Source organism: Musa acuminata, chromosome BXJ1-9 (assembly GCF_036884655.1).
Source record: "Musa acuminata AAA Group cultivar baxijiao chromosome BXJ1-9, Cavendish_Baxijiao_AAA, whole genome shotgun sequence".
Classification (NCBI taxonomy): Eukaryota; Viridiplantae; Streptophyta; class Magnoliopsida; order Zingiberales; family Musaceae; genus Musa; species Musa acuminata.
The window spans coordinates 46,551,308-46,562,591 of NC_088335.1; the positions used below are offsets into that span (position 1 = coordinate 46,551,308).

The 11,284-nt window shown below is 45.2% G+C and overlaps 2 protein-coding genes and 1 long non-coding RNA gene across 3 annotated transcripts; 2 read left to right on the plus strand and 1 right to left on the minus strand.

The window, feature by feature from the left end:
• Window positions 1-1,623: 1,623 nt before the first annotated feature.
• On the plus strand, window positions 1,624-3,012 carry LOC135594405 (uncharacterized). Its single transcript, XR_010480089.1, has 3 exons — window positions 1,624-1,771; window positions 1,956-2,037; window positions 2,149-3,012. It is a non-coding gene; the product is annotated as an uncharacterized LOC135594405 (long non-coding RNA).
• A 1,162-nt stretch (window positions 3,013-4,174) lies between these two features.
• LOC135594406 (uncharacterized) lies at window positions 4,175-4,922 on the plus strand. Its single transcript, XM_065084783.1, has 3 exons — window positions 4,175-4,307; window positions 4,395-4,483; window positions 4,588-4,922. Exons 1-3 carry the CDS (start codon window positions 4,284-4,286, stop codon window positions 4,736-4,738), a joined length of 264 nt encoding a protein of 87 aa, XP_064940855.1. The 5' UTR covers window positions 4,175-4,283; the 3' UTR covers window positions 4,739-4,922.
• A 3,388-nt stretch (window positions 4,923-8,310) lies between these two features.
• LOC103999134 (cytochrome P450 78A5-like) lies at window positions 8,311-10,313 on the minus strand. Its single transcript, XM_009420792.3, has 2 exons — window positions 9,326-10,313; window positions 8,311-9,097 (listed from the first exon to the last, which is right to left on the minus strand). Exons 1-2 carry the CDS (start codon window positions 10,253-10,255, stop codon window positions 8,498-8,500), a joined length of 1,530 nt encoding a protein of 509 aa, XP_009419067.2. The 5' UTR covers window positions 10,256-10,313; the 3' UTR covers window positions 8,311-8,497.
• Between the last annotated feature and the right edge of the window lie 971 nt (window positions 10,314-11,284).

Consider the following 11,284-nt stretch of genomic DNA (forward strand, 5'->3'; position numbering starts at 1 on the left):
TCTCTATCGAAGTCATCTCCTCTTCCGTAATCATGTACGCGTTACTGTAGGAGTCATCATAAGATGAGAGCTGCTCGGTAGCGAAAACCAGGGTTCAAAGGAATAGTCGACAAAGCTGATCCATATTGTTGAATTCCATTTATATACTAAAATTTACTAACCCAATCATGTTAAGCTTAGTGCGTTGTCAAACCATACATAGGCCAAGTGAAGTTAACATGGACGAGGATAAAGATTGACCTTCAGATTGACAAAACCCTTACGACACATGCGACAAGTCTATCGGTAATGGCAGGACATGACAAACCATATCACATCGATGTTCTTAATTATTTCTAGCATTTATAATTACGTTTCCTTCAATGTGTGTTGAGAAAACGATTGAATCTTTTTTTATTTCAGGTCTTTGTCAAAATGTTTTTTTAACCCAATTTATATTGAAAATTTTGAGGTAATGAACACTTACTATTGTCCACGTTATAGATTTTTATATACTCATATTACATATATATATATATATATTTCAATTTATGATTATAATACATCTTAACATTTGATTCCATGTATCTTTTTTTTTTATATTTACATTGTTTATTAATGTTATAATGTTTTATTATTTTATATTGATATTATCTTACATCTACTATAGATTATATTTATTTTTCATATATATTTGTAATATTTTATACAGAGACTTAATAATTGATAACCTATTGAAGACACACGTCAACAACCAAATACCGTCATGAATGAACCTTAGCCAATTCGATTTATCAATTGGCACTCTTGATTATAACTATCATTTTATTTATTTTTTAAAATAAATTTTAGATTTTATCAAGTGAGGTGAATATCAGTCCATTCATGAGTAGCTCTTTTATATTCGAATCAAATCTATCAGTTTTATTTAACTTAAATCACTAATCAAAATATTTAAATTGAGTTAGATAATAATGAATCGATCAGACCCTTATAAATCAGTTTTATTATTATTAATTTTTAAATATTACACCAATGATTTGTAAATCGATAATATGAAATAAACGATAACTATGGAGAGCAGCACCGATCTGTATCAAACCACGTTGGTGACACAATTTCTAATGGTTTTTGAGCTACCATGACAGCAAGTTTGAGAACATGTTCAATCACATTCGTCTTTAAGCGGTCATTAACAAAACTCAAGATTCGCCATGCCACGCTACGTACTTCCTGCATGCATATATATACTCCAAGATTCCCAAGCACTACACAGTTGTCCACATGTAGACCTTCATCATCTACTCCGTAAAAAGTTTTGTGTGGGAGGCGAGCTTTAGTTTTATAGATCTCTAGGCTTTAGTAAGGGAGAGAAATACATGAATAATAATTTGGGTGCTTTTGTATTTTCTCTAAGCTGGCTAGAGAGGATGTTTCCAAAGAGAGAAAATAAAAATATATAATTTTTTTTTATGTTTATATAAAAGCATATATAATGTAATTATGCTTGAGCTATGATAACTGAAGTGTTTTAGAATTGATCTTATATGATGAAATATTATATTCTTGATTGTAGATCTTTGAAAATTATTTTGGCTCTGCAGTTCTACTCTCGTGGAGTTGTTGATGTCAGACTCATGTCAATAATCCAACCACCCTTTTATACTATCTTGCAAACTATGTATACTTGTACTGCACGCTTGTTAGAGGAAGCCAAGCCACAACCTTCCTTCCCCGAGCTCTCTTTCTCAAGTCTCAGAACTCGAAGAGCATCGAAGCAATGACAGAGAAGGTGATCAAATTCCTGACCACTCCATTCAGCTTCTTCTTTTCCTTCTAATGTGTTTGTGCGAGTTGAGTTTCGTACATCATATTATTCTTTAGTTTCTATAGTTTGCTGTGAGATCTTCATATTTCTCGGCCTTCGGAGTTGTGAGATCGTCTTATGGTTTGTGTTCGCTTGCATTTACTGTCAGGTCTCCACCTTGATCATAGAAGCAGATATCGGATGCTCATGTTGTTACAAAAAGATCCAAAAGGTTCTTTGCAAGCTCCAAGGTAAGCAAGCAGCAACCCCTTGTGCGTGCTGTTGTATTAGTTGGTGTATATGGACTGAGAGGTTACTGATGTTGCTGCGATGTCCTTTGTCATGGAATTTTCTACGTTGAGTTCGAGAGAGAATCAAGTCCATCAATTACAACGAGAAGGATAACAAGGTCACCATCTCCGGCCCCTTCAATCCCGAGTGTCTTAAGAAGAAGCTGCTTTGCAAGCTGTGCAAAGTGGTGACAAGTATCAAGATCAAGCCGGATGACCCACCGCCGCCCCCGCCGAAACCCATAAAGGAACCCAAAGAGCCTGTCAAGATTATCTGCTGCTTCAAGCCGTGGCCAGACTGCTGCTTCCGGCCATGCCCTTGTTTCGAGCCAAGCAAAGGCTGTCGCCGGTGCTGCTCCTGTGGTTGGATGTGCTGCTTTGTCGCGCCATTCTGCGCTCCGGAGCCCAAGCCTAGCCCGCCGAAGGAAACGAAACTTGTTTGCTGCGGCAAGCCATGGCCGTCCTGCTGCTACAAGCCCTGCCCTTGCTTTGAGCAAACCCATGGCTGCCGCCGGTGCTGCTCCTGTGGTTGGATGTGCTGCGTTCGAGGGCCGGTCTGTGTTCCACTGCCCAACCCCTGCCCGTCGTATTGCCCTCCCAGGGCTTGCCCATCGGAGCACTGCTGCTCCAAGCCAAGCCCACCGCCGAATCCATGTTTCCATGGCTACAAGTTTGTCTACGAGGAGGGGCCGCCGCCAGATCCATGCACCATTATGTAATCTTTAATCGACCTCTCGTCTGTACTTTGGTTCCAATTCCCGTACTTTCTTTCGGCCGCTGAAGAGTAGTGCAAGCGACGAAAGACGTAAATAAGATCGTAATGCCGACGAGATCATCCCATCCGATCTTGTGGATTATGATGGTGAAAGAGAGATCCAAGAAGCTTGGTTTTCGATGTGTTTACTTGAGTGGAAGTTTGTGTTTCGATTTGTGTCAGCTTTGTCCAGAGCTGGTGTTTAAGCTGATAATGATTCGCATCCGTATGGTTTTATACTGTCGGAACATGTGAGTTTCAAAAAACACTTCTAAATATAAAAGAGATCTGACGAACTTATGAACCCATTCCCATAATTCTCAATTAAGACAAAAATTCAATGCGGTCCAAATGAATAAAAATTACCAATAGAAACGGAACCAAAGGAAGCCTAAACGAGCAGAATCAATCACAAAATACATTCACCAAGCTCATATTTCGCCCAGGAGGGGAAAGGAACGATGATACTGAACTGGTGGCGGAGAGTGGTACCACGAGAGGCGGTTTGTTGGCTTTGACGGCGGCGACGCCGAGGTCGAGGCAACAGCGGAAGGCGACCTGCATCGGAATAGCTACAGCAGGTTGCTGTGGGGGTCGTCGTCGACCGTTGTCGCCCGGCCAAATTAATTTATAGATTAGAATGATTTGGAATGGATCGTTGCTGCATTTATACTTCAATTTTTTATCATCAAATTTCTTTGATATAATTATAAAAATAAAACATTTCACAACAATATTCTTATGATCAGATCTTAATATATTTTTACTATTAAGATTAATATATTCCCTTTTATCTGGCAATATAGGTATTGACAAAAATAATTTTGGAATAAAGTCATGACATGCATCTTTCAAGTAATGATGGGTGTTTCCATGGACATCAATATGTATCATATCCCCATGAAGGATTGGAGTGCCTTAAATCGTGTATTGAATCATTTCTCTGTCAACTAACAAATCCCAAATTCTTATTGACGCATTCACAACTAATCTGTCTTCCCAAATCCTCATACCGTTGCAATATTTTGTTTGGCTTGACATTGAAGCCCCCGAATTTATTACGTATTCACGTGCCATGTCACACTTCTTTCCCGTATTAAATGTTGACAAGTAGGCCAATTTACTTGACATGTTTTCCTAGTCGTCTTCCTCGTGGAAGACTCGGTCCAACTTGTCGAGCGGCAACATAGAAGCCGGGCTCAACCAGATGGTGGTGGACACAACCCCGTCGTAATTGGTTAAATGGGCTGAAACAGCAGGCGGAGCTGCTGGTTTTGACTGCCTCCGAATTCAAACACTGGCATGAAGCCCACAGAAACCTCCCCAACCTGCTTGTAAACACCCTGTCAATTCATTTATCTCTTCATCCTCTCTATATAGCCATCCCTTCACACGCAGTCCTTTACGTGCCATTCCATCGCAAGAAAAGCTTCAGCGAGTCGATCATCTTCCGATGGGTCGTTGGGTGAGGCCAGAGGTACGTGAGTCTTCTTTTTCCTTCCCTTCTTCCCCTCCACGCCATGGATCATCGTCTTACGGCGGAAGCTCTTTGTGATCTCGACAGGTTTTCCCGCTCATGGCGGCGATGACCTTCGTGACGAGTATGTGCGTGTTCCAGCTCACGCGGAATATGCTCATGAACCCTGATGTCAGGTAAGTCGACGCACTTCTCTCTAATCCTTTGCAGTGTGATCGATCAGATTTTATCCGATAGTACCTGTTAGCTAAGCAACGAGAGTTCTTTCTTTGCCTTGCAGGATCAACAAGACGAATCGCACCACAGCGGTGCTCGAGAACGCAGAGGAAGGTGAGAAGTATAGCCAACACAGCCTGCGCAGGTTCCTCAGCCATCGCCCCCCCGAAGTGTTTCCGGCTCTCAATCGCTTCTTCTCCAGCGCTGACGAATAGAGTAAAGCCAGCAAAGCAAGTATATGGTAGGATTGCTAGTGATGTGTCATGTCCATGTCTCTAAACTCTACATTTGGAGTGCTCAGTTCTCTAACAAGTCTGTATTGGTGAATTCTTATTAAAGGAATAAACTAAGTCATGAAACGAGTTTAGAGAAATAAATATATCCAAGTTGTTATCGGAAGTTAATTATTGTTATTTAGATTAACTAAAATTGTTATCATTTTATTATCGGATTTTATGGGAACGGCTGTCGGTTTTAATAGGCTTTTTACAGTGCGTGTTGAACCCTTTAATTAGATTTGAAATGAATTCAGATAAGAAAAATAGAAATCTAAATTAGATTTCGTATAAAATTCATGCATATCCATTATTAAATGATAATTAAAATGAGTGAACTTTTTTTAATACATGCATCAATTTCGCCTATTTAGTTGGGGCTCTAGAAAGAAAATTAATTTCGTATTTTAAGAGCATTGACCCTATCAAGTCTTATGTTATCAAGGGAGTTTAGTGCGTCAGAAGTCGTTGACACGGAGCCCAGTTAGCCAATTTATACGGGCATGCACCTCTAACATGCTGAGGTGGCAGCATGCTGGGCGTCGGATTTTAGATGTACGGTCAGGGGTTGCTTTTACGGAAACTGTTGCCGTAGTGGTCAGAATGGTCGAACGAGTTGACTCTCCTACAGTTACGCCTTCAGCGGAGAAGACGCAGCAAAAGTTCGCTGCACACCCGTTTCGGCATTGCCGTCTGAGTAGTTCCTGTGTGATTGGTTAAAAGGCTGGGACCGAAGTGGGGCACCCGTAGTTTCCGATTCATAAGAAAGGTTAATATGTGGGTGGATCCCGGGAGTGACAAAAAGCACGGCTGTCCAGTTGGCGGACCGGGTTTCCCGTTGATGTGTCGACGCGTGTCCTTCCTGCGGGCGCCTGCAATCCAGAACGTCCGTTCTCCGCCACTGTGTAATCGTCCATCTCCCCGGTAAACGTGGCACTCGGTGCTCCGATCCCGCCACCGATAAAAAGACTGTAAAGCCCTCGCTTCGAAGCGGAAGTCGTAGCTGCTGACTCATGGGCAAATGCGTATTTCTACACAGAATCCGGAGGCAGATACCAACGTAACTTTCCGTAACCCGAAGGCTTTAACCGCAGGTGAGTGGCGAATATAAAATTAATCGGGGTTTATTTTTTGAAACGGGGAGTTCCAACTGCTATATAACCGCTCGCTCTGACGCTCTACTACCCTCGCATCCCCGTATCTCTCTCTCCTCCTCATTCCACGCCCATCTACCTAATCCCTCGAATATCTCACCTTCCTCCCAGACGATGGACTCTGCTTTCCACCTCTTCCTTCTCCCGAATGCGTCGGCTCTGCCTTCGATTGCGGCCGTTATCGTCTTCGCCATCTCTGTCCTCTGGCTCTACCCCGGCGGCCTCGCGTGGGCGCTCTGCAGAGCCGACCGATCTATCCCCGGACCCCCGGGGCATGGTCCTCCCCCTCTCCGGATCCGCCGCGCACCGTGTCCTCGCCAGGCTCGCCGAGTCGCTCAAAGCCTCCGACTTGATGGCCTTCTCCCTCGGCTTCACGCGCTTCGTCTTGTCAAGCCACCCCGACACGGCCCGGGCGATCCTCAACAGCTCGGCCTTCGCCGATCGCCCTGTCCCTACGAGCTCCTCTTCCACCGGGCAATGGACTTCGCGCCTTTCGGCGAGTACTGGCGCAATCTCAGGAGGATCACCGCCACCTATCTGTTCAGTCCGACGAGAAGCATAGGAAGGCCATCGGTGAGCAAATGATCCAAGACGTAGTGGCAAGCACAGAGACGGACGGGATTGTGGGGATAAAGAAAGTTCTGCACTATGAGTCTCTGAACAACGTGATGATGAGCGATTTTGGCACAAGATTCGATTTTGGGAAGGTCGAAGGCATGGAGTTGGAAAGGCCGGTCACGGAAGGGTATGAGCTACTTGGCGTGTTCGACTGGAGCGACCACTTTCCTCCATTGGCGTGATGATTTCAAGAAGATGCTCTAAGATACGATCGAAAAGGACTTCTTGCATGCACGAGCGTGGGATGATAGCACTTCTTTCACTTTCGATTTGAGTAGTCGAAGAAAAAAGTAAGAAGGAAATGTGAGAAGTATTTTGGAGAGAAGAAAAGATCTCTGAATCATTTACAACCATTTAGAAAAAAATATAATCCTTTTATTACTTTCTCCTTATTTATTTTTTATAATATTATTCATATATTTTATATTTTATGACATAATACATAGTTATATTTTAATTTTTATAAATAGGTGGGGTAGATGCATGTATCAAAAAAATAATGGATATTCATGAATTTTATTCTGAATCTAAACCTAATCTAGATATCTATTTTTTTATTTGAATTCATTTCAAATCTAATTAAAAGATTTAATATGCATTATGAAAAGTTCATTAAAATTGATACCCTTTAGAGGTGTGAATTAGTAGGATATTTTCTATTATCCGTATGATTATAAGATAATAAGGGTAAAGCACTCCTCATCTCATCCCTATTTAATTGCCCTTATCTCTTCTTCTTGTTCAAAAGTTAGATCAAGAGAAGATAGATCGAAGGCTTCGATTGTCTTTATCTCTTCTTCTTATTCGGAAGAACTCTTATCTCTTCTTTTTGTTCAAAAGGTCCATGGAAGGTAAGGGAAATCAAAGGCTTTAGCTATCCTTATCTCTTCTTCTTGTTCAAGGGCAATTAAAGCCAAGGAAAGATGGAAAGCTGCTTTCATTTCTTTAGACCTGCAGAATAGTTAGGAAATACAAATCCATGGTGTAGATATCCTCGGGAAGGAATTAAATGATGCAATATTCTGTGGTAGAGCTGAGTGTCATCTTGGAATCATAGTAGTGCATTCTTAGTCCAGTGTACATCACAAGTGCAAATAAGGTAAAAGTGTATCTTTACATTTGCATGGTGAGCCTTGATATGACCTTATGGTTGTTCTTTGACAATGGGGTAAGTAAAGTTTGATTCACAGAAAGACAGACATATTTACTGCCAAAAACAATAGATTTGGGAGTAATCTATAGAACCCAATAATACATGAAAGATTTGCTTTCCATAACTGTGCTAAAGAAAAAGAATACTGAGATATGGCAAATATTCAACAAACTTTCCACTGCGAAGAACAGCAAAACTTTCTGCCACTGCTAAAACCAAAGAGTGAAATTGCCTTTCTTGCTCCGTGGAAGCTCAAACACAAACAGGCAGAAAACAATCATTTTATTGGCACTGAAAGGCACATTCACTCGCTTCATAAGACCTCATGAGTCCTACATGCCATTCATAAGTTGCAAGTCGCAAAGTTCGACAGAGCCGTAATTGTAGCTCAAAGTAGGTAAGCAAGTTGAAAGTTTGTGTTCTCATACATGGATTGAAACGTGACAAGTTACTTCATCAGTTTGTTGGATTAGTAGCAACGCTTACCCTAATATCATCTAATTGTCAATGAACTGAAAGATACTGAGAACGAGAACAAAACACGCTCGAGGAGAAACTCCATTTCCACATAAACATCGAAGCTCTGTGCATGACTGAATGCTGAACAGAAAAACAAAACTGGAACTCGATGGGAGACAGGAGCCTAAAATATGCACGTCACATAGAGGACTGAAACCTACGAAGGTACAAAAACCAGGAGATAAGAACACCCAAGCACCGAGCTGACATCAATCATAACTACTTAGAAATGCAAGCCGAGAGCTTGAAGCTTCTTCAGCGTCTGGGGAAGGCCCTACAGACTAAAGGAGTCTGCATCTCGAGGGACATCTTTAAGGACTCGGCCAAGTCCACGCCAGTCTCCGCAGGGACCCATTTGAAGCACTGCAGCAGCTGAGCCAACCAGAGGTGAACAGTGGCCAACGCCAGTGCTTTACCAGGGCACACCCTCCTCCCTGAACCGAAGGGCGCCAGCCTCAGGTCAGAACCCAGAACGCTCACGTTCTCCTCCATGAAGCGCTCGGGTTTGAAGTCGTCAGGGTCCGCCCAGATACGCCCGTCGTGAGTTATCGCCCACATGTTCACCATGGCCGTGGTCCCTGCGGGCACGAAGCTTGGACCGACATGAACGTCATGGACGGCGAGGCGAGCCCAGGAGAGAAGGGGGCCGGGTGGGTGCATCCGAAGCGACTCTTTTACGATGGAACGAAGGTAAGGCAGGTTGGCGATGTCGGCATCCGCGACAAGGCGCGAGGATCCGACGACAGCATCGATCTCTGATTGTGCTGTCGACTGTATCTCCTGGTGCAGCACCATCCTGGCCATGATCCATTCCAGAAGTATGGCAACAGTGTCCGTTCCTCTAAAGATCATTTCCTGAGGAGAAGATAAAGAGCGAATATTAGCACTAACAATTCTGAAAGAAAGAAATTGTACACGGTAAAACTTGAGCAGAGTACTAGTGGAGTAACAACAGCCATGTCAAGCATAAAAAACAGCTACAGTCCAAAAAACACACTGCAACATCAAAAAGTAGAACAAGGAAGAATGAAACGTGACATTAGTATTGGAAACAACAAGGAAAACTATGGAAAAGGTGCTCACCCACAGAACAGCAACCATATCGGAATCAGAAAGCCTCTCTTCCTTCTCCAAATCTAGCAACACATCTACAAAGTCGCCGACCTCGTTCGTTAAATCTCCACCAGAACTCCTTCGCCTGTGCTCCTCAATGATGCTGCCCACAAACACGTTGACACTGGCCACCAATCTCCTGCACCTCTTCCTGATATCTTGAGGATCCACCCACCTCAATAGAGGGAAGTGGTCGCTCCAGTTGAACGCACCAAGTAGCTCATACCCTTCCGTGACCAGCCTCTCCAACTCCATGCCTTGGGCGTTACCAAAATCGAATCTTTTGCCAAAAACGCTTATCATCACGTTGTTCAGAGATCCAAAGTGCACAACTTTCTTCATCCCCACAACCCCATTCGTCTCCATGCTTGCCATTACGTCTTGGATCATTTGCTGACCGATGGCCGTCCTGTGCTCCCCGAAGGCGGCGATCCTCGTCGGACTGAACAGATAGGTGGCGGAGATCCTCCTGAGATTGCGCCAGTACTCGCCGAAAGGCGCGAAGCCCATTGCCCGGTGGAAGAGGAGCTCGTAGGCTGATTCCTTGACAGGGCGATCGGCGAAGGCCGAGCTGTTGAGGATCTCCCGGGCTGTGTCGGGGTGGCTTGACACGACGAAGCGTGTGAAGCCGAAGGAGAAGGCCATCAAGTCGGAGGCTTTGAGCGACTCGGCGAGCCTGGCGAGGACCCGGTGCGCAGCGGAGCCGGAGAGGGCGAGGACCATGCCCGGGGGTCCGGGGATAGATCGGCCGGCTCTGGAGAGGGCCCACGCGATGCCGCCGGGGTAGAGCCAGAGGACAGAGATGGCGACGACGATAACGGCGGCAATCGAAGGCAGAGCCGACGCATTCGGGAGAAGGAATAGGTAGAAAGCAGAGTCCACCGCCTGGGAGGAACCCATTGACGAAGGTGGATCAGCGAAGCGAGAAAGGTGAGATATTCGAGGGATTAGGTAGATGGGCGTGGAATGGGGAGGAGAGCGAGATACGGGGATGAGAGGGACGAAGGGCGTCAGAGAGAGCGGTTATATAGCAGTTGGGACTGGAAGGGACTCTCCGTTTCAAAAAATTAACTCCCGATTAATTTTTTATTCGCCACTCACCTGCAGTTAAAGCCTTGGGGTTACGGAATCTTATGTTCGTATCTGCCTCCAGATTCTGTGTAGAAATACGCATTTGCCCATGAGGGCAGCCACGACTTCTGTTTCTGAGTGAGGGCTTTGCAGTCTTTTTGCCGGTGACGGGATCGGAGCACCGAGTGTCACGTTTACCGGAGTGATGGACGGTTACGCAGTGGCGGAGAACGGACAGTCTGGATTGCAGGCGCCCGCAGGAAGGACACGCGTCGACACATCAACGGGAAGCCCCATCCGCCAACTGGAAAGCCGTGCTTTTTGTCACTCCCGGTGAACTACCCACTCATCTACCCGGTCTGGCTGCTATATACAAAAGGGTATGTAGAGTAATTTAGCCTGCTCTTAAAACATTCATTCGATAACCCGAAGATTAACCTTTCTTATGAATCGGAAACTTCGTGTGCCCCACTTCGGGCCCGGTCTTTTAACCAAGCACACGGGAACTACTCAGACGGCAATGCGCAAACGGGCGTGCAGCGAACTTTTGCTGCGTCTTCTCTGCTGAAGGCGCAACTGTAAGGATGGGGACACGCGACGGCGGAGGCGGGAGAGGGGAATGGGGCCCACGGCGGTGGGCGGCGGCGCCTCGCGATGCGCCGGCGCATGGAGCTACTAAAGTTTAAGAGGCAGCGGCGGAGGCAGGGCCCCACCTGGGCACGGTATCCGATGCGTCCCCACAACTGTCCCGCTCGTGATGGTTCGTGTGCCGTCGGCGAACGGCACGCTGCACGCGGCCGCCCGTTCCTCTCCGCCGTCACCGACGCCCTCAACTCCTTGACGGAGCCGCTGAGACGT

Coding starts and splice junctions, on each gene's coding strand:
- LOC135594406 (XM_065084783.1), top strand. CDS start 4,284: ATGGGTCGTTGGGTGAGGCCAGAG. Junction 4,308..4,394: donor GTCGTTGGGTGAGGCCAGAG/GTACGTGAGTCT, acceptor TGATCTCGACAG/GTTTTCCCGCTCATGGCGGC. Junction 4,484..4,587: donor CTCATGAACCCTGATGTCAG/GTAAGTCGACGC, acceptor TTTGCCTTGCAG/GATCAACAAGACGAATCGCA.
- LOC103999134 (XM_009420792.3), bottom strand. CDS start 10,255: ATGGGTTCCTCCCAGGCGGTGGACTCTGCTTTCTACCTATTCCTTCTC. Junction 9,098..9,325: donor ATATGGTTGCTGTTCTGTGG/GTGAGCACCTTT, acceptor TCTTCTCCTCAG/GAAATGATCTTTAGAGGAAC.